The 25,445-nt window shown below is 42.0% G+C and overlaps 2 protein-coding genes across 2 annotated transcripts; both read right to left on the bottom strand.

Moving 5' to 3' along the window:
- Window positions 1–1,768: 1,768 nt before the first annotated feature.
- On the bottom strand, window positions 1,769–14,765 carry LOC106564955 (tensin-4). The gene is made up of 13 exons (XM_014131509.2): window positions 14,630–14,765; window positions 11,243–11,512; window positions 7,651–8,017; window positions 7,088–7,434; window positions 6,862–6,957; window positions 6,470–6,601; window positions 5,865–5,957; window positions 5,219–5,296; window positions 4,989–5,051; window positions 3,234–3,405; window positions 3,035–3,103; window positions 2,825–2,851; window positions 1,769–2,696 (listed from the first exon to the last, which is right to left on the bottom strand). The coding sequence occupies exons 2-13, from the start codon at window positions 11,499–11,501 to the stop codon at window positions 2,564–2,566; spliced, it is 1,836 nt and encodes a 611-aa protein (XP_013986984.1). The 5' UTR covers window positions 11,502–11,512; window positions 14,630–14,765; the 3' UTR covers window positions 1,769–2,563.
- A 1,898-nt stretch (window positions 14,766–16,663) lies between these two features.
- LOC106564996 (C-C chemokine receptor type 7) lies at window positions 16,664–25,445 on the bottom strand. The gene is made up of 4 exons (XM_014131549.2): window positions 25,075–25,445; window positions 18,708–18,754; window positions 18,036–18,451; window positions 16,664–17,660 (listed from the first exon to the last, which is right to left on the bottom strand). Exons 1-4 carry the CDS (start codon window positions 25,088–25,090, stop codon window positions 17,006–17,008), a joined length of 1,134 nt encoding a protein of 377 aa, XP_013987024.1. The 5' UTR covers window positions 25,091–25,445; the 3' UTR covers window positions 16,664–17,005.

Here is a 25,445-nt window from a genome sequence, read left to right on the forward strand (position 1 = left end):
ATCAATATAGAATATTATATTTCTCTAGTCATGGGTTTTGCACAAATGCTGCGAATTTTTCAGATAATGTATTTCCACAGAGTCAGATTATTTAATGTATTTCCAGAATATTTCATGTATTTGGCAGGTATGTGTTTGGGGTATGGGCAGGGGCGAAAATCTGATATCAACTTTGGAGGGGACAATACATGAAATTTTCTCAAGAGCAATTCCTGAGGGGGACACCAAAAGTAGTGCTGTAACACATAGCCTACATTGTAATATGGTAAATGTATATTGAGGAACCAAAGAAATAAGGTGTTACCGTACTCCTAACTACCGGTACCCAAAACTACACAACTAATCACAACAGCAATACCATTGCCTTTAACAAATCTTAGTTCAGTCACCAGTTTAAGTTGAGAGTGGGGGTATCCATGGCATTTTCCAATTATGTTCCTATTTTACAAGTAAAAAAAATGGAGAACCTTTCATAATGTTGCCAAACGAAGACTCAACAAACTTACCTGAGACTCCCTGTCTCTGCCAGTCTGTCCCTGCATATCTGTCCCCAACTCTGCTGTCTGTGTGCCATCTGTTGCCTGCTCTGCCTAATGACATCATTGTGAAACATTTCCATTAGAATTTCATTTCTTTCTTATGAACATTGTATCAACTAGTCTTTGAGATATTAGGCTACTAGGTTCTTACTTTGCGTTTTGGTGTACTGAAAAATACTCTGATGTCCGTCTTTTATTTTTCTGCCATTTTTCTACCTGGCTGGCTGGCAACACACACACACACAGTGTGTAGGTTATTTACAGTAGGAGATGGGCTTCTATCATCTTATCTTTTGTCATTCTATTTGGGCTTCGATCTAAAAGGTAGCTAGCAAATGTGAAACGGATTAAAATGACAAGAGTTGACAGCTGTATGAGTTCACCATTTACACAACATATGCTGCAACCTTTTGTAATTTTAATAGTTTGTTTCATATTGGCTGGCTGCCAACAATAGCTGAATTTGCAAAGCTAGCGAGCACCAATTCCGTTTCAGTGGTGTTTGCTATAATCTTTGCTACCCGGATTAAATAAAGGTGAAATAAAATAAATAAATAAATAAAAGTTCCCTTGCGACAATTTAGCTTTTGTACCGAGACTATTAAATATATTTAAGACAATGGTAGAAGAGAGTGTAGTTCTGTTCAGTTTGGACTTCAGTTTATCGCTAACCTTATCACAGGGACTTTGAAGCACTAATTTACATCATCTGCTTGCTGATCTTGGAATAAATTGACGATAGCAAAGATTCCATCTTTGACGAGGCCACATAAATGGAATAGGTACTAGCTAGCTTAATAGTTAATATTTGCGCGCTAGCTCTGCATATTCAGCTAGTGTGTGTGCGCGATTGACTGGATTAACCTCACGTCAGTTACGTTCATTGAGTGCCTTTCAGACAGTAGACACGACCCCTCTGTTACCTTGCCAACTAAGGAACTGGCAGTGGATCTTTTGAAACTTAAAAACACGCTATTAAGTGTCTATAATCAGCACAATTGCTTTCATTGCGTATTATTAATATTATTTAAATTACATAGTTATGTTTCAGTGATATATTGGGGGGGGACAAATCATATTTTTCCCAGGATGGGGGGGTCGTGTCCCCCCCCGTCCCCCCCGGGATTTCCGCCCCTGGGTATGGGTGCACTCTGCAGGGACAAGACACAAACACTCTTGTCACTTGAAGTTTATTACTATCCTAAATATCAAATAAATATGACAAAATATGAAATAGATACGTTTTGTATTTAATACACAAGAATATACAACATCTGAGAAAATAGATATGATAAAGTTAGTGCAGGAAAAAATATAATTCTTGTCATGAAGCATAGCAATAGGCTATACATAATAAAATTACCCATATTAGGGCCAAATCTAACTTGCATGCCCATAACTCGCATTTTCTCATGCATTAGTGTAAATGGGAGAGTTTTGCCAAAATGCAAGTGACACATGGATCTCAAGCTAGAATTTGGCCCTGAGAGGATATCTCTACTTATCTAATGAACCTCTAGTGCTTTCAACCTCGTTATGATAACTACTACAGATTTATATCACAGTTTCCTGTAGAAATGAAGATAGCTCCAGTTACTGTGCCATCCACATAACCAGGGGGTGACTATTAAATAAGGTACTGATCTACAGCTCATCAGCAGTGTACTTTGTGGAACCCTTTCCATCCAAACTATACAATGTTATAGCTTGCAACATCTATGACCTATCGATTTTGAACTCTACAGTATCTTCCTACCTTGTATGAAATTAATTGGGGTACCACTTTTTTATGAACAGACACCACAGTCTTAGCTTTGGTGGAAATAAAGCTTTTTGGCCTCAGTGGGTCATCAGATCTGCAACATGCTACAGGAATCCCTGTTACGTGTCTTTATGACACATCAGAGTATCTGTATCAGGTCTGGCTCTGGGCGCCCTCGTTGACGGAAGTGACTTAAAGGGTTTCCGGCATTCAGTCTGGTGATATTGTCTTATCTCACCTTCCCAAACTGGACAGAGTGAGGTTATGGTTTGAAAATGATGCCCTGTGTCAACTCAATGGTCGGATTACAGGGCTGAAGAGGGTCGTATTCTGCGAAGACGTGGCACACATTCTCCATACCCGCTTCAGTGCCCTTTGCCACTATACCAAATATCCTGGAGGGGGAAAAAATTATCAAAGTTGGATATTTGCCTACATTGTTGTTAGCTTTCCTTCACAAAAGCATACCTATTATAATATGGGCATATGCATGCTGAAGCTATCTAATAATGAAGAACATTACCTTGCTGGTTTGGAACTCTTGTGCCACCTGTGAAGATAAAAGGGGTATAATTAGAGATTAAAACTATGTTTAAAAATGGATAGGGATACATACAGTCCATTCAAGTGGACTTTATTTCTGATTTGTAGGACCAGAGTTTTTCCTGACCACATGACCTTACCAGGAAAACGCAGGGCCCTTAAAAACAAGCTTTTGAAAGAATCAACTCACAGTCTCTTGTCTGGATCTTCACCACTGTAGCTGAGCAGGTGTGCAGGGTAATGACGTCTGAAGAAGAGTCTAATGGGAACACACACATTCATCAGATTTCATTTAATCAAGAAAGGTCTTACAAGTCATTACAATAATTTGAGCATCGTTGAATGCTCAAAAGAAAATGTAATTCAGAAAAATTCCATATTTTTCTTACTTTCTCTGGATGTCTGTCAAAGTGACACCTTTGGGTGACACCTTCAGGTTGACTATGGTGGGTGTGATGGTGCCCTGGGCCATCGTGAAGGTGGAGGACACAGCCTTTTGTACAGCGCACGGCCCTGTCAACATCTCAGTGGGGATTGCACTCAGGTAGAGGAAATTGCAAGCTAGGGAGAAGACAAGAAAGATCATTAATTAACTTGAGAGAAGAGAAACCAGTGCGATGCTTTTCATCACAGCTGTCTACTGCGGCATGTAGGACAAGAGGACAACCACTACATTGCACTGCAGATTTCTACACTTACCAGTCATTTCCTAAATATTATAGGAGTCCAAATGCTGTGTGCAATGTAGCCTACTGTGACTGTTTATACTGTAGCATAAATTATTTCATGCAAGAAGTTGCGACATTGTTGAAGCTTGTGTTGCACTCATACCGCACTGTATAAACTCTGTCCAGGTTAGGCAGATTCTTAATTAATAAGCAGGTGAGGAGTTTTTGTATGAGAGGCAATGAGAGAGCTGAAATTAGGCAAGATAAACATGAACTGCTATTTTGATACGTGCTGCTTATTTGATCAAATATAAGTTTCATAACGTTTAGGTTGTTACTAGTGTGATTCACGTGACATCCTGGCAACTTCGAGAAAACTTTATAGAGTTGTCCCTGTTGAAATTCGAGACGGTCTATGCATATTGAGGCTAGCATAGAATCTCACTCTCCATTGAACACAGGCAGTTGACGTCAATACCCCTCATCGAATATTCAAAATAGTTTTTGAATAACTAAATGTATCCACCAATCCAAAAAGCTCTGTGGGCAACGAATCCATTTTTGAGCAGTAGATATATCTTTTGTCAATACCGTGCTTCTACACCTGCATTGCTTGCTGTTTGGGGTTTTAGGCTGGGTTTCTGTACAGCACCTTGAGATATCAGCTGATGTAAAAATGGCTTTATAAATACATTTGATTTGATGATATCCACATTTCTGGCTGTATCAAGAATACTGCGATGATCCAGATAATTAGCGGGAGTCGCGAGAGGTCAGGTGGTCACCTCACCTGTGAGCTTTCTTGGCATGCACGGCTTGGGAATCCCTAAAAACATGCCACTTCAATTCAAGTGACTTTTTGTAGTAGGTTAGAAAGCATTTTCGCTAACCCTTAAACCGCTGCTTAAATTATCCTAGCCTACTACACCAAAGTCGGAGTTGTATCAAAGTGGCGTGTTTTTAGGGAATCTCTGCACGGCTTATCTGAAGATGACGTTCGCTCACTTTGTAAACATTTAAATATGTTCCTAAAGTATATTACGGGGAAAATAACTTAGTTGAACTGTAACAAGTTCAAGATAACCAATGCAGAAATGTTTACCCTTTATGGGAAAAGATTGCAGTATAACTGCAGTATGCTGCAATTCTTTCTTCCAAAATACCACAGTCAACTGCATTTACTGTTCTTTACTGCAGTTTCAAAACTGCAATATTTTTTTGAAAGGGCAAGTTTACTCAGGTAAGCCATTAACAGATCATTAGCTAATATTACAATGAAACGCTGGCTACTATAGCTAGCTAGCTTGGACTATTTCTTTAGCTAGTCACCATTAAGGCCTACCAAACGTGTCCATGAAATGATGTTGTTGCATGTTATTCTTTAGAGACAGAATAATATAAAACTAGCTAGCTGATAGGCAAATTGATACCACAACTAGATAACCTAATGATGAATGCTGGGGGCACAATTCTCACCAGTCTTGGTCTTGTCTTCTGGTGCTGACCTTTCAGTTGTTCCCTCCTGTCCTTTGTTCAGATCTGTAGACCAAACAGATACTATTCAATTGCCTGGTTTAGAGATAAAAAGGTTGTCTTATATGTGGAATATGCGATTATTCACATCATCATACAATTTATGTAAACATCATCATCTGTGGCTTGTTGCCTAATAGATTTAGGCTATTTGCTAAATTATTATAGCATACCATGTGACTGGAGCAGAAGTTTGCAGGGTAGGGCATATGCAGTGATGGTGTGTTGGAAGACCAGGGCAGACAGACTACCTGCAAGGGGATAAAAAAAAACAGTCCAGTTGTTTTAACTAAAAGTGGTTGAATGTACATATCAAATGATAAAGTATTAATGTTGTTTCAAGGAATGTCCACAAGAGGGGATGGGTGATCCTTCTGAGTCATGGCCTTACATCCATGCATCAGAGTAGCCTTGATGAGGCAACAACAAAGCAACCTCGACATCACAAATGTGTTTGAGATCTACATAGATTATCACAATCAGACTCAACTTTGTTTTTTGTTTTTCTATAGTGCGATTGTTTGAGTTGCGGTACAGCCAATATAAATCTAATCTACTTTCTTTCTTACAGGACATAGGATAGAAGCCCACATCTCTCAAAGCCCTGAAAAGCAAACAGCTCCATCCCTCTGCCTCCAAGTTTTCAGGACACCGACCAGACATGGCTGACTCAAGTCTTGTGATTCATGCTTCTCCTAAACCAGGATGTGGGCCTTTTGTCAATATTGACAGATTGTTCATTCATGGTAAACAAAGAAGTATGGGATTGATAGATTGTCACACTATGAATGAACAAAGTTGATGTAGCCTACTTCTTACCAAAGTATGGTTCCTGTGAAGAGCCCTTGATACGGACGCCCTTGGCCGACGATTCAATGAGAAAGTGCCTCACGAGCTCTGAGCTGCCCTCCGCTACAATAAAGAAGCCAAGAGTCAGGAAAATAGACAAGGCAGATAGGCAGTGTAGTATTTACTGTAAACGACTCTGATATGACAGTTAGATAACGTACGGACAGATGCCTTTGATTCTACTGTGACTGTGGTATTGTTGATGATGTGGTGTTGTGATAATAGTGTAATATTGATAATAGTTACTGTTGATATGAGAAGCCAGGATTTAAACACTATAATCAAATTCTGGTAATTAAATGCTATGGAGTGTTTGCACTGCCACAGAGGTAGACATTATGAGTAATGAGCGGCCTCCGGTTGCACCACAGATTTCAGGATAAACACAGACATACCAAACTCACTCTGCTACTGACTTGAGTGGGCAAGTCCTATCAGGTCTTTTCAAGACACACTGGTATTGATTGTGTGCTTTAGTTGTGTACACTCTGTTTATAGGACTGTGTGATGTGGTGTGTGTGTGGTTATTCTGAGCAGCAGTGTTGAATGGGGAGAAGGACTTCAGGATTGTTTACCTGGTTGGCCAGTAGGGGATATATTGATGGGCACCTGGTCCACCTTCATAGCCAGCCCGAAGGAGCCTCTGAAGGACGTGCTGTCTCTCACCACGAAGGTCCCCGGCTCCTTATCGATCACTATGGCCTCAGCTACAATCACACAGGTACAACAGATACAGCTCAGACAGTGCAGGGTTATCCCCATAGAGTCACCATTGTTTGTCATTCTGTTGTAGACCGAGTATTAATACAATTATTCATTTTAGTCTAAGATAACTTTGGGTTTTCTGTTTAAACATAAATTTGCTTTGCGTCTTTAACTTAATATAGGACATAAAATGCAACAACGTACATACAGTTGTGGCCAAATAATATAATATATACTCCCCATTTCTTCTCAAAATGCTTACCCTGAACTCTGTTGATGTGTGGGCGGAACCAGAACTGAGAAGTGTCCATGACAAACTTCATGGAGTGCTGGTTGCCTTGGAAATGGCCTTGGAAAGCTGAGGGACCATGAAAATAAAATGCACATTATTTTATTATTGAATACGCACAAACCTTTTCCCAGCAGAGGGCACTGGACAGAGATTTTAGATTTTAAACAGATTGACGAGGATCATCATCAGGACTCACAGTGAGAGGGAGATGGCGAGGATGGCCTGGAGCTGGGCCTCTGCTTGATCTGTACGTCTGGGACCATTGCCTCTGGAGGTGACTGGGGGCTGAGCTCCCGCTCTGGAGCTCCGTTGACCAACACCACAGGGATGTCTGTCAGTGAACCGGCCAGGGAGGCAGGGCTGCTGTGAGGGCTGCTGTGGATCCCCTGGAAGTGGCCGAGTGGTGATGGGCCGGTCGGCAAAGGCTTGTTGGTGAACGGCCTGGTCGAGGACCTGGACACGTCGCTGAAGGAGCTGGATGTGCGGTAGAGGAGGAGAGACTCGGGGCTGTCGCCTTCACTGTCACTGAGCAATGACTGATAGCTGTGGAAGGGAGATGAGTTGAAGAGAAGATGTTTACGGCACTGTGGAGTCCAGACAAAGGATTGGTAGAGCTGTCAAGTGTCAAACTGTGACAACACCAGTTAGTGTTGCTCTATGGAGTCAAGACTGGTCTAACTTGCCATTATCTTTGCATAAAACTAAGATATTAAAGTAATTTCCAAAAGCATGTATTAACAGAGTGTGAAGGGGTCTGACCTGCCCATTATGTAACTGGTTTCTGAGCCGGGCGACGTGGAGAGCATCGAGACGGCACTGTTCCTGTGAGAGTGTGACATGCGCAGGGTGACTGGGGATGAACACATGCCCACATCGCCTCCCTGCATTGAGGGCAGCCGCCGGCGGACGACACTTCCACACGGCAGTGGGGGACGAGAGGAGGCATCAGAGAACACCAGGGAGCTTTGTGGGCTGCACCTGGAGCCAGAAGCAGAGGAGAGTGGGATGGGAATGCTGCAGGAGGGGGAGACGGAGGAGAAGGAGGAGGTGGAGATGTTCCTTGGAGAACCGCCTCTGGGGACCAGCACACAGTTGGAGACGTCTTCATCTGGAGAGGAGAAGTCATCTGGAGAGGAGGGAGAACACCAGAGGAAGTTGGAGCAAATGGTGCTAAATATCGAATTGATAAAGGGAATGGAAAACCTAATAAGTCTATGCAATTTCTTATATTGTTAATGTTATGTTATCTCAGAGGAGAGAGGAAGAACATCCAAGAGAAGTGAGAAAGGAATGTTCAGTGGCCTTTTCGGCGAGCGATAAGTCACACAATTCATGGGATTTTTTTCTTGTGTTTCTAACATACCGTCACTTACAAGAAGTGATCACACACATTTCAAATTGGAGGTCTTAAACGTTTCCTTCCCAATAATATGAATGAGAAGGGTTGAAATAGTCTTCTTGTGATCAAAAATCATATCCATTGCGTACCGTTACAGATAAAATGTATTGCCTTTTCAAGACCCACATACTCTACAGTCAGAGCAGATTGTGGAGACTCGTTTAATCTCATACATGTACTCACTCATACATCCCATTCCTTTCCCTTCTATGGCTGTGTGTCTGTATTAGATGGGCGTGGCTTTATTATGTCAATACTACACTGAGTACACCAACATTCAGAACACCTTCCTAATATTGAGTTGCACCCCCTTTTGCCTACAGAACAGCCTTAATTCGTCTAGACATGGACTACAAGGCATCGAAAGCGTTCCACAGGGATGCTGGCCCATGTTGACTCCAATGCTTCCCACAGTTGTGTCAAGTTGGCTGGATGTCCTTTGGGTGGTGGACCACTCTTAACCAGTGACATCAATAAGGGATCATAGCTTTCATCTGGATTCACCTGGTCAGTCTATGTCATGGAAAGAGCAGGTGTTTGTAATGTTTTGTATACTCAGTGTATACCACACAAGTGTTTTCCTGGGAGGCTAATGACAGAAGGTTGAAATTCCTCCACGTCATGCAGGCTTTAACTTGTTCAAGTGAGTTCCGACCCTCCCTATTCAAATACACCAAGCAAACACTGTGTTCCTGCTGTGAGGGTGAAAATGCAGTACTTTGCCATGGAGAATTTCCTAGATAAGTTTCAACTTGTCCCCCAAAAATGTTGTCTGACTGTATGATCTACCCGCCTGTCAGTAACGGCGGGAACCTATTGAAATAGATGAGTCTGTTGCTCCATGCCACTGAGGTGAGGTGTCCTGTGGTGAGGGTGAGTGAGAAGGGCGGGCCACTGTTATGTAGTGACGAGACTTAACGTGGAACGGTGACAAGTACTAAGGGGGAGATCCATTGATGAGTAACAGTAACTACACTGCTCAAAAAAATAAAGGGAACACTTAAACAACACAATGTAACTCCAAGTCAATCACACTTCTGTGAAATCAAACAGTCCACTTAGGAAGCAACACTGATTGACAATAAATTTCACATGCTGTTGTGCAAATGGAATAGACAACAAGTGGAAATTATAGGCAATTAGCAAGACACCCCCAATAAAGGAGTGGTTCTGCAGGTGGGGACCATAGACCACTTCTCAGTTCCTATGCTTCCTGGCTGATGTTTTGGTCACTTTTGAATGCTGGCGGTGCTTTCACTCTAGTGGTAGCATGAGGTGGAGTCTACAACCCACACGTGGCTCAGGTAGTGCAGCTCATCCAGGATGGCACATCAATGCGAGCTGTGGCAAGAAGGTTTGCTGTGTCTGTCAGCGTAGTGTCCAGAGCATGGAGGCGCTACCAGGAGACAGGCCAGTACATCAGGAGACGTGGAGGAGGCCGTAGGAGGGCAACAACCCAGCAGCAGGACCGCTACCTCTGCCTTTGTGCAAGGAGGAGCAGGAGAAGCACTGCCAGAGCCCTGCAAAATGACCTCCAGCAGGCCACAAATGTGCATGTGTCTGCTCATACGGTCAGAAACAGACTCCATGAGGGTGGTATGAGGGCCCGACGTCCACAGGTGGGGGTTGTGCTTACAGCCCAACACCGTGCAGGACGTTTGGCATTTGCCAGAGAACACCAAGATTGGCAAATTCGCCACTGGCGCCCTGTGCTCTTCACAGATGAAAGCAGGTTCACACTGAGCACGTGACAGACGTGACAGAGTCTGGAGACGCCGTGGAGAACATTCTGCTGCCTACAACATCGTCCAGCATGACCGGTTTGGCGGTGGGTCAGTCATGGTGTGGGGTGGCATTTCTTTGGGGGGCCGCACAGCCCTCCATGTGCTCGCCAGAGGTAGCCTGACTGCCATTAGGTACCGAGATGAGATCCTCAGACACCTTGTGAGACCATATGCTGGTGCGGTTGGCCCTGGGTTCCTCCTAATGCAAGACAATGCTAGACCTCATGTGGCTGGAGTGTGTCAGCAGTTCCTGCAAGAGGAAGGCATTGATGCAATGGACTGGCCCGCCCGTTCCCCAGACCTGAATCCAATTGAGCACATCTGGGACATCATGTCTCGCTCCATCCACCAACGCCACGTTGCACCACCATTGGTTATTTTTGTGTGATTTTGTTGTCAGCACATTCAACTATGTAAAGAAAAAAGTATTTAATAAGATTATTTCTTTCATTCAGATCTAGGATGTGTTGTTTCAGTGTTCCCTTTATTTTTTTGAGCAGTATATATCCATCACAATTACTGTAACCTCATTCAGTACATCCCACGCCATTTTCTTTGGTTGTCTAAGAATGGATACTTCTATATATGGGATTGTGCTCACTTCTGTTTTTCAGTTGTTCAGACCATGTCAGACAGTGACTGTTAAAGGTTGACTGTATTTAAAGCACCGCTGTGTGTCTGCCTCAGATGTTCTGGGTGTGGTATGTTTTTTTGTCAGGGCAGTAACCCCAGACAAATGTACTCTATTTTGTAACATTAAACTGATGTGAAATTATGGGTGGATTTTTTACATAGCCCCGGGCCATGGGTACATGAATGGGGCACAATGGAAGTTGTTAGGTTCTCAGGCTTGGTCTCCAGCCAACGTAACTGCAGATGTTTCTAGCCATGTTTAACGACGGAAAAGTACCCTAGGTCTAAACTCCTTCATTGACATTTTTATATGTTCAAAACTGTTGAATTGAATGATCGAAAGTAATTCCGTAGGCGTAGGCTTCCTGACAGGTCTACGTAGAAATATCAATTTAAGAAAAAATATATGTAGATAAACTATAGTTTAAATAAAGCATGTGAGCTTGTACTGAAAGAAAGTAAATAGGCCTAGCCTATATTACAGCATATGAATAACTATTGGGCTTTACATGCCCTCTCTCACTCATTGTCCTACCTGTGTGGAGGCTGCTGGACTGGGACCTCTTGTTGAAGTGGATGGGCTCAAACGTGGGGTCCAGTTCCAGAATGAGCTGGTTCAGGTTATTTAGGGAGATGTCCAGGTCATCCTGTTCACTGCAACTCCCATTGGGGTCCATCATGGCACTCGGACTGCACCCCAGAGCCGCCTCATGAGCGGAGTCCAGACAGGTACTCTGACCCACCCTCAGAATGTGATTGGGTATTATGTGGGACATGGCTCCAGCTATAGGCATCACGTAAATCTCTGAAACAGACACACCAGTAGGATTAACTCACTCTAATATATCTACTGCTGTAAATATCGTTCTTAGTATAGCTTGTGTAAATTCATCCGATGCATATACAGAACCAGTCAAAAGTTTGGACGCACCGACTCATTCAAGGGTTTTTCTTTATTTTTTAGTATTTTCTACATTGTAGAGTAATAGTGAAGACATCAAAACTATGAAATAACACATATAGAATCATGTAGTAACCAATAAAGTGTAAAATATATTTTACATTTTAGTTTCTTCAAAGTAGCCACCCTTTTCCTTGATGACAGCTTTGCACACTTGGCATTCTCTCAACCAGCTGCAGCTGGAATGCTTTTCCTACAGTCTTGAAGGAGTTCCCACATATGCTGAGCACTTCTTGGCTGCTTTTCCTTCACTCTGTGGTCCAACTCATCCAAAACCATCTCAATTGGCCCAAGCAAGTCTCTTTTTCTTATTGATGTTCTTTAGCAGTGGTTTCATTGCACCAATTCAACCATGAAGGGCTGATTCACGCAGTCTCCTCTGAACAGTTGATGTTGAGATGGCTGTTACTTTAACCCTTTGAAGCATTTATTTGGGCAGCAATCTGAGGTGCAGTTAACTCTAATGAACTTATCTTCTGCAGCAGAGCAAAAAATGGGTCTTCCTTTTTGTGGCGGTCCTCATGAGAGCCAGTTTCATCATAGTGCTTGATGGTTTTTGCAACTGCAATTGAAGAAACTTTCAAAGTTCTTGAAATGTTCCGCATTGACTGACCTTCATGTCTTAAAGTAATGATGGACTGTCATTTCTCTTTGCTTTTTTGAGCTGTTCTTGCCATAATATGGGTTTGGTCTTTTACCAAATAGGGCTATCTTCTGTGAACACCCCTACCTTGTCACAACACAACTGATTGGCTCAAACGCATTAACAAGGAAAGAAATTCCACTAATTAACTTTTAACAAGGCACACCTGTTAATTGAAATGTATTCCAGGTGACTACCTCATGAAGCTGGTTGATAGAATGCCAAGAGTGTGCAAGGCTGTCATCAAGGCAAATGGTGGCTACTTTGAAGAATCTCAAATAAAAATATATTTTGATTTGTTTAACACTTTTTTTGGTTTCATATGTGTTATTTCATAGTTTGGATGTCTTCACTATTGTTCTACAATTTAGAAAATAGTAAAATAACGCAAACCCCTGGAATGAAAAGGTGTGTCCAAACTTTTGACTGGTACTGTACATATAGATTGAATTTGGATTACTGTTACAGCGCTTTTTGAGTTGTTATTTGGATTCGCTCCCACGTCCCATATTAAACTTTGATTTGATTATAGGCGAGATCACTAACATTGGTGTGTCAATGGGATTAATGGCGGTTATTACACTGTGTAAAACTGACCTAAATAGGACAGCTGTGCCTACCCTACACTTGACCGTTGCTACTGTACAAGTTATATTACACTTTGCTAAAATGTACATGTATGTATACACATCTCCATTACAGAGAAAATGTTTAGTTACCCACCAGGGAAAAGTTATTAAAACTGTCTTGTTGTAAGGAACGTAATTTCAACCAGAGTTGCCTACTAGCAAAAAGCTGTCAGTTAAAGGACATTGCAATTCAACAGAACCCAGGTAGAATGCTCAGTACTAAAAGTTCAGATATTGTAGATGATTTACACGTTTGTTTTATGATTCACATCATATTGCTTTTTCATTGGATGCACACACATTGTTATCGTGACACAATGTTATCTTGAGTGAATTAAGTTAAAATATCACTCTTCCACATTGTGTGAACTCCACCCAGCCTTTCCCAGTCTCAATAGACCTGCAGCTGTCCCGTGAACTATACGAACCTTCCACAAACTTTCATTGTATTGTTGATAGTATAGTCAACAAAGGTCAACTCTTTGTGAGCCCAGTGAAAGGAGCTGCATCTAAATATGAGTAATACTTAATTATATGAGATCTGTTTACTGTTGGCTTAACAGCTACTGGCTATTAACAAATACTCATATCCTTCTCTTCAGGTTTTCTGCCTACCAGTTCCTTACCAATACTGTGGTTAGCTTTACAGCATCACACATGCAAGAGTATAGGTAAGGGCCATAGTAATTTTGAAAGTTACATATTTGACCTAGAAGTATGACGCAGTCTCTTGACAAAGTTAAAGGTTTGCTAACAGTGATAGTTGAGGGGATAAAGGAAGCAGTCAGAGGAAGGGTGTGGATTGTGTAAGAGGGAGATAGTCTCTACCCCCTCCTCTCCCACATCTCAGACAGGGCAAGGCACCTAGTGAGTCACAGGGCCTGAGGGAGTCGCCATGACAACACAACCCTTGTTGTCCCCCCAACACTTCCATTGCTGATACAGCAATCAGAGACCATACGTTTTCTATCCTGATTTACCACTGGTATTTACAGCAATTAAAAGATGTACAGATGTTACATCTAAGAACTGCTTCCTATTTTATTTTTATTTATCTTTATTAAACTAGGCAAATCAGTTAAGAACAAATTCTTATTTACAATGACGGGCTGCCCCAGCCAAACCCTTCCCTAACCCGGACGATGCTGGGCCAATTGTGCGCTCGGGAGGCCCTATAAAGACCCCCTTTAGTGTTGCTGTAGTGTACAGTAGCCTACTATTTCCACATTCCAGACAGAGTGAGGAAAGTTGATGCCTGAGGCTCACTGTTATGTGACACACTTCAACATCGTTCTATCAGCCTTGGGGGCAACACGTACTGTAGTTGCAGTAGCATGAGGTTGTAGCATTAGATTGCGACCCTGCGAAGGACGTCCAATCTCTATGTGCAGGTAGCATGTGCATGAGGTCCTGACCCACCTTCACCGCAATATACTTAATAGAATAATAGATATAAGTCTATTACTGAAAAATCCCTACCCTAACATTTGGAAAAACACAATTATCTATCATTGATGAATACAGTACTAATGTTTTATGATACTTGTTTGCATAAATCTTTTTTTTCTCCAAAGTGTAACAGCAGAAGTATAAGTAAACACAGTATACATATTCTAATTAAATGCATTCTTAATCTCCCTCTGTCACGTATGAGATTCTGTATTCTGAAATATCGTTGAGGTATCTTACCTTTTTTTGTTGTTCTCTTGTCCTCAATGTGTAAGGAAAGGGATTGTCTATATCCCTGAGGTTTCAAAGTAAATTAATCCAAGAGTAGAATGCTTTTATTGATAGCTCCCAACTCCTCCTACTCTCATCCAGTCAGCCGACTGTTTCACACGCCCTTGCTTGCAGCTCTAATATTCTGGGTTAGGTCTGATGATGTCATCAATTGTAGGATATTAATTTGAGGCAGAAACAGGAATTATAAATTATTATGAGGAATATAATTCATGGAGATTTTGAATTTTCTAAGTGGATTTTACAGATCTGTAACTAGAATGAGTGAAATTTAAAGGATGGGTAGTGTTCTAGAGAACACATTCGTGAAGAGGGCACGAGTGTAACCCTTGTCTTTTACTGTATTTATTTGTGCAAATTTTGCACTCAGAGATAAAGTAAATTGGCCAACTTCCATAAGCTATACATTTTATGTTGAAAGACAATAAATGTTCTATAAAACTTTCTTTTGAATTATCCATGTCTTACAATTGATCTCCATGTCTTTTAGCATCTGTAAAACAAAATGCTGTGGAATCAATAAAAGCTTATCTTATCACTATTATAGTTGTTAGAAAGGAGTGTTAGGTAACTTTCAGAAAGGATGTAAAGGGATAACCCCTTTCTTACAAACAATAGCCTATTGTCATTTGCATTTCTGGGGAACTGAACTCCCAAGGTTTGTTTTGAAACGAGTAAGTGAATGAGACGATGTCTGACTTATGCTAACCTCCTCTGTAACCCCCTAGTTTGAATGCAAACAATTTATTAGCCATGCCGTGTGATGTTCTTTTTGTCCTGTGGAAGCCTTCAAGGTCACACTTTATTTGGATAGTCCATCTGTAGATGCTCCACAGACTATGCAAATAAAGTGTTATGGGCTTCAAAGACCCATATTGAAGCAAGGTACTGTAAATTGGTTGAAATCTAACGTTAAATAGCCTAGAAGTAGGGTTCCCACATGAAAAAATACTACAGTTTACTACATATATATATATAATTCTATAGTAAACTGTAGTATACTGTTAATCAGTTCAGTAAAATTCAAAAAATTCAACACACCTGGTCTTCCAGGTCAGTTAAACCAAAAACATGAAGTGCCTGTGGCACTCCAGGACCAGGGTTGTCTACCCCTGCTGTAGAATACCATACCACACTGTAGAATCCCTCGATCATGTGTAGTACTTAATATAGAATGTTGTAGTATATAGTAAATACTACAGTATTAACCTCAAAAGAAGCACTGTAGTAAATACTACAGCAATGTCAGTAAAAACACTACTTGTTTTACTCTATTAAACACTGCAGTGTTCAATTTGCATATACCCTGCCCATTCCCCTCCCCTGTATCGCAATTTGTGCCACCCATAAGTGAGAAACATACATGCCAAGTATAGACCATATATTAATTTCCCTTCAGGTTATTGAAAAGAGCAGAAGCACTGAACTAGCTGTTCAGACCCCAGTCCTACCTACTTACAGGTTATGAAAAATGTGCTGTTTTAGTATTTCTCCAGTAGGTTTCTTGAAGGAGAAAGCCTCCACTTCTATTTCAAAGATAGTAAAACAAAAACACCATGTCTGCAAAAACAGTAATACTACTACAGTATACTAGTCTTCAAAAACACTACAGTAAATACTACAGTATACTACAGTCTGCAAAAACACTACAGTAAATACTACAGTATACTACAGTCTGCAAAAACACGACAGTAAATACTACAGTATACTACAGTCTGCAAAAGCACTACAGTAAATACTACAGTATAGTACAATATGCAAAAACACTGAATTAATTACTATAGTATATACTTTTTTTTACTTCAGTATTTATACTATAGTTAACCGTAAATACTACAGTATACAGTATACTACAGTAAATACTACAGTAAAGTATGCAAAAACTCTGCAGTGAATACCACAAAAACTACAAACTACAGTATTTATACCATAGTATACTTTAGTATTTTTTCATGTGAGTTGTTGAACAAGTGGTCAAATGAGACCAGAGTACACCTTTTTTGAATTCCTATTTATTTACAATACTTTGGAAATAAGACTCAAAACAACACAGAAATAATACGAAGACATTGACCATTTTGAGTATTACATTGAGTATTACATTGAGTATTACATTGAGTATGGTACAGACTTGATCTAAATCAATACCTGGTGGCGACAAGTAAGCTACCTGATACATTAAACATATATGTCCTTTAGACCTTTTCAGTGACCTATAGAACACTTACAAGAAAACAATTGAAATATAATCAGAAATAAACATAAGCTGTGTACAAGGTCTTGTCCATGTTGAAAAGGCTGACAGATTAGGCAGCATTGGCAGCTTTAGGGGGAGAAAGTGGTTGTGGTCTCGGTTTCCATGGCGGCCGCTGAGCTCTTCTTGCCGCAGGTGTACTGGAAAAATCTCTCCTGGCTCATACAGCCCAGATCCTTCAGCAGCTTCAGGAGGTCGCGGCGGAACTTCACCCCGATGAACGCATACACAAAGGGGTTGAGGCAGCACCTCAGGAAAGCCAGGCACTGGGTGATGTCAGAGGCGTAGAGGAGGCTGTTGTCGTAGATGCAGTCCTTGCTGCCCCCCTTAGCCGCGTCGAGAGTGGTCAGCAGCAGTACCAGATTATAGGGCACCTGGCAGAGCAGGAAAACCGCCACCAAAGTGAAGATCACCTTGATGGCCTTGTTCTTCTCAAAGCTCCGGGCCTGGCACAGGGTCTTCACAATGGCGCCGTAACAAAAGGCCATGATTAGGAGCGGCAGAACGAACCCCAGGACCATCTGGCTCACCTGGATGGCCACGCGCACCTGGTCTGAGCCGGCGGTGTAGGGGGTGCAGGTCTTGTTGCTGATGTTGGTGTAGGACATCTCGGGCACAGAGAAGACCAGCGCCATCACCCAGATGACCACAGAGGTCACCTTGCTAATGAACACTGCCATGGAGCGGTGGCGGTGGGCAGAGACGGCCTTGGAGATGGCGAAGTACCTGTCGGAAAAATGACAAAAAGTAGGCTTTATATAGCAGGCTCATATAATATTTTAGTGAACCATATACAAATATTTACAGAGATAGAAGCAGATCAGCCTATTCGGTCACAGCAGAGATAAGAACAGATCAGCCTATTCGGTCACAGCAGAGATAAGAGCAGATCAGCCTATTAGGTCACAGCAGAGATAAGAGCAGATCAGCCTATTAGGTCCCAGCAGAGATAGGAGCAGATCAGCCTATTAGGTCACAGCAGACATAGGAGCAGATCAGCCTATTAGGTCACAGCAGGATGCACACTGCAACACGTTTCAATCAGGCTTTTATTTAACCAGGTTAGTCTTTGAGAACGCTTTCTCATTTGCAGTAACGTACCTGTCCACGCTGATTGAGGTGAGGAGGAACATGCCGCTGTAGAAGCTGACCTTATAGATGGTGTGCATGGCCTTGCAGATGAACAGCCCCAGCACCCATTCCGTCATGGAGTTGGTCGCCCAGAGGGGCAGCGACACGGCGAACAGCAGGTCGGCGATGGACAGGCTGAGCAGGAACACATCGGTCCCGGTCTTCAGCCGGTTGAAGTAGACGTAGGTACCAATCACCAGGATGTTACCGACCAGACCGAGGAAGCAGATGAAGGAGTAGAAGGTGGGCATGAACCAGGAGCGGAAGTAGCGGTTGGATTCCTTCTGGCATTGCTGGGTCCAATACTCATAATCCAAGTCAGTCTTGTCCATAGTGTAATCAGTGATGAACTCTGTAGTCATTTTTTCATTCTGAGAAAAGCAAGTCTGAAAAAAAGGCAATGGGACATACTGTAAATCAGGATAATTGATGATTGACTGGTGTAATCGTATGCCTTGAATTCTAATAAAATGTAATTCAAATAGATTAATGTTCAGGTTCAGGGAACTGGTTCCAAAATAAAGCAGACACAATGTACCCTGCATCTGGCCCCTTGATAAACTGGCATGCTTTCAGATACTTCATACAAATGATATTGTATGATATGGTATACTGAAGACTATGTTCATCCATTGTTCTTACCTCAAAGTAGGTCCAGATCAGCAGAGCTGGTACTAAGATTCGTATATCTGAAAATCAGATAAGGTGTGGTTAAAGCTCTAGAGTATCAGTTGATTGATAAATAGACTGATATGTTAGTTGACTACAGTGCCTTGCAAAAGTATTCATCCCCCTTGGCGTTTTTCCTATTTTGTTGCATTACAACCTGTACTTTAAATTGATTTTTATTTGTATTTCATGTAATGGACATACACAGAATAGGCCAAATTGGTGAAGTGAAATGTAAAAAATTACTTGTTTAAAAAAATTCTTCAAAATGGAAAAGTGGTGTATGCAAATATATTCACCCCTTTGCTATGAAACTCCTAAATAAGATCTGGTACAACCAATTACCTTCAGAAGTCACATAGTTAGTTAAATAAAGTCCACCTGTGTGTAATCTGTGTCACATGATCTGTCACATGATCTCAGTATATATACACCTGTTCTGAAAGGCCCTAGAGTCTGCAACACCACAAAGCAAGGAGCACGACCAAGCGGCACCATGAAGACCAAGCAGCTCTCCAAACAGGTCAGGGACAAAGTTATGGAGAAGTACAGATCAAGGTTGGTTTATAAAAAATATCTGAAACTTTGAACATCCCACGGAGCACCATTAAATCTGTTATTAAAAAATTGAAAGAATATGGCACCACAACAAACCTGCCAAGAGAGGGCCTCCCACCAAAACTCACGGTCCAGGCAAGGAGGGCATTAATCAGAGAGGCAACAAAGAGACCAAAGATAACCCTGAAGGAGCTGCAAAGCTCCACAGCGGAGATTGGAGTATCTGTCCATAGGACCACTAAGCCGTACACTCCACAGAGCTGGGCTTTACGGAAGAGTGGCCAGAAAAAAGCCGTTGCTTAAAGAAAATAATAAGCAAGCACGTTTGGTGTTCGCCAAAAGGCATGTGGGAGACTCCCCAAACATATGGAAGAAGCTACTCTTGTCAGGTGAGACAAAAATGTAGCTTTTTGGCAAAACGCTGTCGGGCGCAAACCCGACACCTCACATCACCCCGAGAACACCATCCCCACAGTGAAGCATGGTGGTGTCAGCATCATGCTGTGGGGATGTTTTTTATCGGCAGTGACTGGGAAACTGGTCAGAAATTAAGGAATGATGGATGGGCGCTAAATACAGAGAAATTCTTGAGGGAAACCTGTTTCAGTCTTCCAGAGATTTGAGACTGGGACAGAGGTACACATTTCAGCAAGACAATGACCCTAAGCATACTGCTAAAGCAACACTCGAGTGGTTTAAGGGGAAACATTTAAATGTCTTGGAATGGCCTCGTCAAAGCCCAGACCTCAATCCAATTGTGAATCTGTGGTATGACTTAAAGATTGCTGTACGCCAGCAGAACCCATCCAACTTGAAGGAGATGGAGGGGTTTTGCCTTGAAGAATGGGCAAAAATCCAGGTGGCTAGATGTGCCAAGCTTATAGAGACATACCCCAAGAGACTTGCAGCTGTAATTGTTGCAAAGGTGGCTCTACAAAGTATTGGCTTTGGGGGGATGACAAGTATTGCACGCTGAAGTTTTCAGTTACTTTGTCTTATTTCTTGTTCGTTTCACAATAAAATATATTTTGCATCTTCAAAGTGGTAGGCATGTTGTTTAAATGAAATGATACAACCCCCCAAAAAAATCTCTTTTAATTCCAGGTTGTAAGGTTACAAAATAGGAAAAATGTAAAGGTGGTAAATAGTTTCGCAAGCCACTGTATAAGAACAACCTTTGGAAAGAGTTCAAGACACGTCACTTATGATGATGCATAGGAGTTGATGTCCCTTGTTATTAGCATAAATTGTTTTTCTAAGTGTCAATAATGAATTTCAGTTGTCTCAACTGTTAGGTATTTAGCTTGTACCGCAGGATTCCCCAATAAGTGGCAAATAGTCCAAATTCATCCCACAGGTGATTTTATTTTGCCCCCAAGTTTTCTGAGCTTAATAAAGTGTTTGTTGTTGGAAATCAGCTCAAAGTGCCTGCTAGTTGTCTGAAACGCCGTGCCTCCAGCTCGCCTAGATACTCACTGGACCCTATGATCACTCGGCTACACATGCCTCTCCCTAATGTCAATATGCCTTGTCTATTGCTCTTTTTGTTCGTGATTTTAGTATTTTTTTCACTGTAGAGCCTCCAGCCCTGCTCAATATGCCTTAGTTAGCCCTTTTGTTCCACCCCCCACATATGCGGTGACCTCACCTGGCTTAAATGGTGCCTCTAGAGACAAAACCTCTCTCATTGTCACTCAATGCCTTATCTCCACTGTACTTACATCCTACCATACCCTTGTCTGTATATTATGCCTTGAATCTATTCTTCCGCGCCCAGAAACCTCCTCCTTTTACTCTCTGTTCCGAATGCACGAGACGATCAGTTCTTTTAGCCTTTAGCCGTACTCTTATCCTACTCCTCCTCTGTTCCTCTGGTGATGTAGAGATAACCCAGGCCCTGCAGCCCCCAGCATCACTCCCATTCCCCAGGGGCTCTCATTTCTTGACTTCTGTAACTGTAAAAGCATTGGTTTCATGCATGTTAACATTAGAAGCCTCCTCCCTAAATTTGTTTTATTCACTGCTTCAGCACACTCCACCAACCCAGATGTCCTAGCCGTGCTGAATCCTGGCTTAGAAAGGCCACCAAAAATCCTGAAATTTCCATCCCTAACTATTATTTATTTCTGACAAGATAGAACTGCCAAAGGGGTGGAGTTGCAATCTACTGCAGAGAAAGCCTGCAGAGTTCTGTCATACTATCCAGGTCTGTGCCAAAACAATTTAAGCTTCTACTTTTAAAAATCGACCTTTCCAGAAACAAGTCTCTCACCATTGCTGCGTGTTATAGGCCCCCATCTGTGCCCAGGACATTGATCACCCCCCATCTATCTTCTGAGTTCGTACTGTTAGGTGACCTAAACTGGGACAAGCTTAACACCCCGGCCGTCCTACAATCTAAGCTAGATGCCCTCAATCTCACACAAATGATCAAGGACAAAACCAGGTACAACCCTAAATCTGTAACCATGGCACCCTCTTAGATATCATCCTGACAAACTTGCCCTCTAAATACACCTCTGCTGTCTACAACCAGGATCTCAGCAATCACTGCCTCATTGCCTGCGTGTGTAATGGGTCCGCGGTCAAATGACCACCCCTCATCACTGTCAAACGCTCCCTAAAACACTTCAGCGAGCAGGCCTTTCTCATCGACCTGGCCCGAGTATCCTGGAAGGATATTGACCTCATCCCATCAGTAGAGGATGCCTGGTTGCTCTTCAAAAGTGCTTTCCTCTCCATCTTAAATAAGCATGCCCCATTCAAAAAATGTAGAACTAAGAACAGATATAGCCCTTGGTTCACCCCAGACTTGACTGCCCTTGACGAGTAAAAAAACATCCTGTGGTGTTCTGCATTAGCATCGAATAGCCCCTGCGATATGCAACTTTTCAGGGAAGTCAGGAACCAATATACTCAGTCAGTAAGGAAAGCTAAAGCTAGCTTTTTCAAACAGAAATTTGCTTCCTGTAGCACTAATTCCAAAAAGTTTTGGGACACTGTAAAGTCCATGGAGAATAAGAGCACCTCCTCCCAGCTGCCCACTGCACTGAGGATAGGAAACACTGTCACCACCGATAAATCTACGATAATCGATCATTTCAATAAGCATTTTTCCACGGCTGGCCCTGCCTCTACCCCGGCCAACATCTTAGCACCCCCTGCAGCAACTTGCCCCCCCCGCTTCTCTTTCGCCCAAATCCAGACAGCTGATGTTCTGAAAGAGCTGCAAAATCTGGATCCCTACAAATCAGCTGGACTAGACAATCTGGACCCTTTCTTTCTAAAATTATCCGCCGAAATTGTTGCAACCCCTATTACTAGCCTATTCAAGCCTACTCTCTTTCGTATCATCTGAGATCCCCAAAGATTGGAAAGCTGCCGCGGTCATCCCCCTCTTCAAAGGGGGAGACACTCTAGACCCAAACTGTTATAGACCTATCGCCATCCTGCCCTGCCTTTCTAAAATCTTCAAAAGCCAAGATAATAAACAGATCACCGACCATTTAGAATTCCATCGTACCTTCTCCACTATGCAATCTGGTTTCCGAGCTGGTCATGGGTGCACCTCAGCCACACTCAAGGTCCTAAACGATATCATAACCACCATCGATAAAAGACAGTACTGTGCAGCCGTCTTCATCGACCTGGCCAAGGCGTTCGACTCTGTCAATTACTGCATTCTTATCGGCAGACTCAATAGCCTTCTCAAGTGACTGCCTCGTCTGGTTCACCAACCACTTCTCAGATAGCGTTCAGTGTGTCAAATCGGAGGGCCTGTTGTCCGGACCTCTGGCAGTCTCTATGGGGGTGCCACAGGGTTCAATTCTCGGGCCGACTCTTTTCTCTGTATACATCAATGATGTCGCACTCGCTGCTGGTGATTCTCTGATCAACCTCTACGCAGACGACACCATTCTGTATACATCTGGCCCTTCTTTGGACACTGTGCTAACAAACCTCCAAACGAGTTTCAATGCCATACAACACTCCTTCAGTGGCCTCCAACTGCTTTAAAATGCTAGTAAAACTAAGTGCATGCTCTTCAACTCTGGGCGGTCACTACTCTGGGCGGTTCTGACCTAGAATATGTGGACAACTACAAATACTTAGGTGTCTGATTAGATTGTAAACTCTCCTTCCAGACTCACTTTAAGTATCTCCAATCCAAAATTAAATCTAGAATCGGATTCCTATTTCGCAACAAAGCCTACTTCACTCATACTGCCAAACATACCCTCGTAAAATTGACTATTCCACCAAACTTTGGCTTCAGCGATGTCATTTACAAAATAGCCCCCAACACTCTACTCAGCAAACTGGATGTAGTCTATCACAGTGCCATCCGTTTTGTCACCAAAGCCCCATATACTACCCAACACTGCGACCTGTATGCTCTTGTTAGCTGCCCCTCACTACATATCTGTCGCCAAACCCACTGGCACCAGGTCATCTATAAGTCTTTGCTAGGTAAAGCCCCGCCTTATCTCAGCTCACTGGTCACCATAGCAACACCCACCCATAGCACGCGCTCCAGCAGGTATATTGCACTGGTCATCCCCAAAGCCAACACTTCCTTTGGCCGCCTTTCCTTCCAGTTCTCTGCTGCTAATGACTGGAACGAATTGCTAAAATCTCTGAAGCTGGAGTCTTATATCGCCCTCTCTAACTTTATGCATCAGCTGTCAGAGCAGCTTACCAATCACTGTACCTGTACACAGCCAATCTGTAAATAGCACATCCAACTACCTCATCCCCATATTATTACTTACACTTGCTCTTTTGCACCCCAGTATTTCTACTTGCACAACATCATCTGCACATCTATCACTCCAGTGTTAATGCTAAATTGTAATTATTTCGCCTCTATGGCCAATTTTTTGCCTACCTCCATTTGCACACACTGTACACAGATGTTTCTATTTTTCTTTTCTATTGTGTTATTGACTGTACGTTTGTTTATGTGTAACTCTGTGTTGTTGTTTTTGTCACACTGTTTTGCTTTATCTTGGCCAGGTCGCAGGTGTAAATGAGAACTTGTTCTCAACTGGCCTACCTGGTTAAATAAAGGTGAAATAAAAAATATATATAAAAAAATCTCATGATCAGAAAACTGGAAATTCTCAAACCTTCAAAACAGAAGTGACTCGGTTACAATACGTATCATGAGTGAACAGGGGCTGTACCTGCAACCATCTCAGTCTTACAAACCTGGTTCCAGTTTCAGTATTTCTATACTCAATTGATTTGAAAGACTTAAAAAGTGAATTAACAGTTCAAAAACATTAATTAAACAAGGGCAGCAGATGTCAGCGATTCACAGATATTGTGTTAAGAAGTAGAAGCTCAATTTAATGATTACAGCCTACTGTAGCTATACAGCTGTATGGCTTGTTATCAGCCTTTCCATCTTAGCACCCTACATCACATACACTATGTTCACCTAACGGAAGCACATTTACTATTTTCGTATTTTATTGTCTACCTGCATGCAGCAATTGACTGGACACAATGTTTTGCTAAACTTGCCCCATTGTAGTGCCTTTTTAGTAATTTAATTCAATATAACCCCTACTTGTACAAAACATATTTATCTATTTATTTATTGGACAAATAAATCTTAGAACAAAACATATTTATAATCCTTTTGATAAAAGTGTTTGTTCTTATTAGTTGAAAAATTGCAGGAAGCTAATATCCTATGAATAATTAACTATTTACGATGTTTAAATCACTTTTCCACAGTTATGAAATTGTATGAAACATTGAATGATGTGCTCACCTTTGACAGCGGTCATGTTGATTGAGAGTTACTACTGCACTTTCTCTCAGTACACAGGTTGTGGAAGTAGATAGACAGCCCGCTAGTCTAGATGAGGCTGTGTGAGGCGCTAGTTTCCCCTTTGAACTATACTAAACAAAGTGCCCCTGGTTCATAGTTCCTCTCCCGGTATCTTGTAAAAAACAATGATTAGGAATGAGAGTGAATGCAAATGTTGTTGGTTTTACGCATTGTGCAAGAGTGTGCAGGAAATTGACGAATGAACAATTTGAGGTATTATAATCTATATGACTGTACAGAGAGATAGAACTTCATCCCGCTTGTAGTTGATGATTTACTCCCTATTGAACGTTGCTGTTGAACTGTTGCAT

Source organism: Salmo salar, chromosome ssa12, assembly GCF_905237065.1.
Source record: "Salmo salar chromosome ssa12, Ssal_v3.1, whole genome shotgun sequence".
In the NCBI taxonomy this organism is placed as follows: Eukaryota; Metazoa; Chordata; class Actinopteri; order Salmoniformes; family Salmonidae; genus Salmo; species Salmo salar.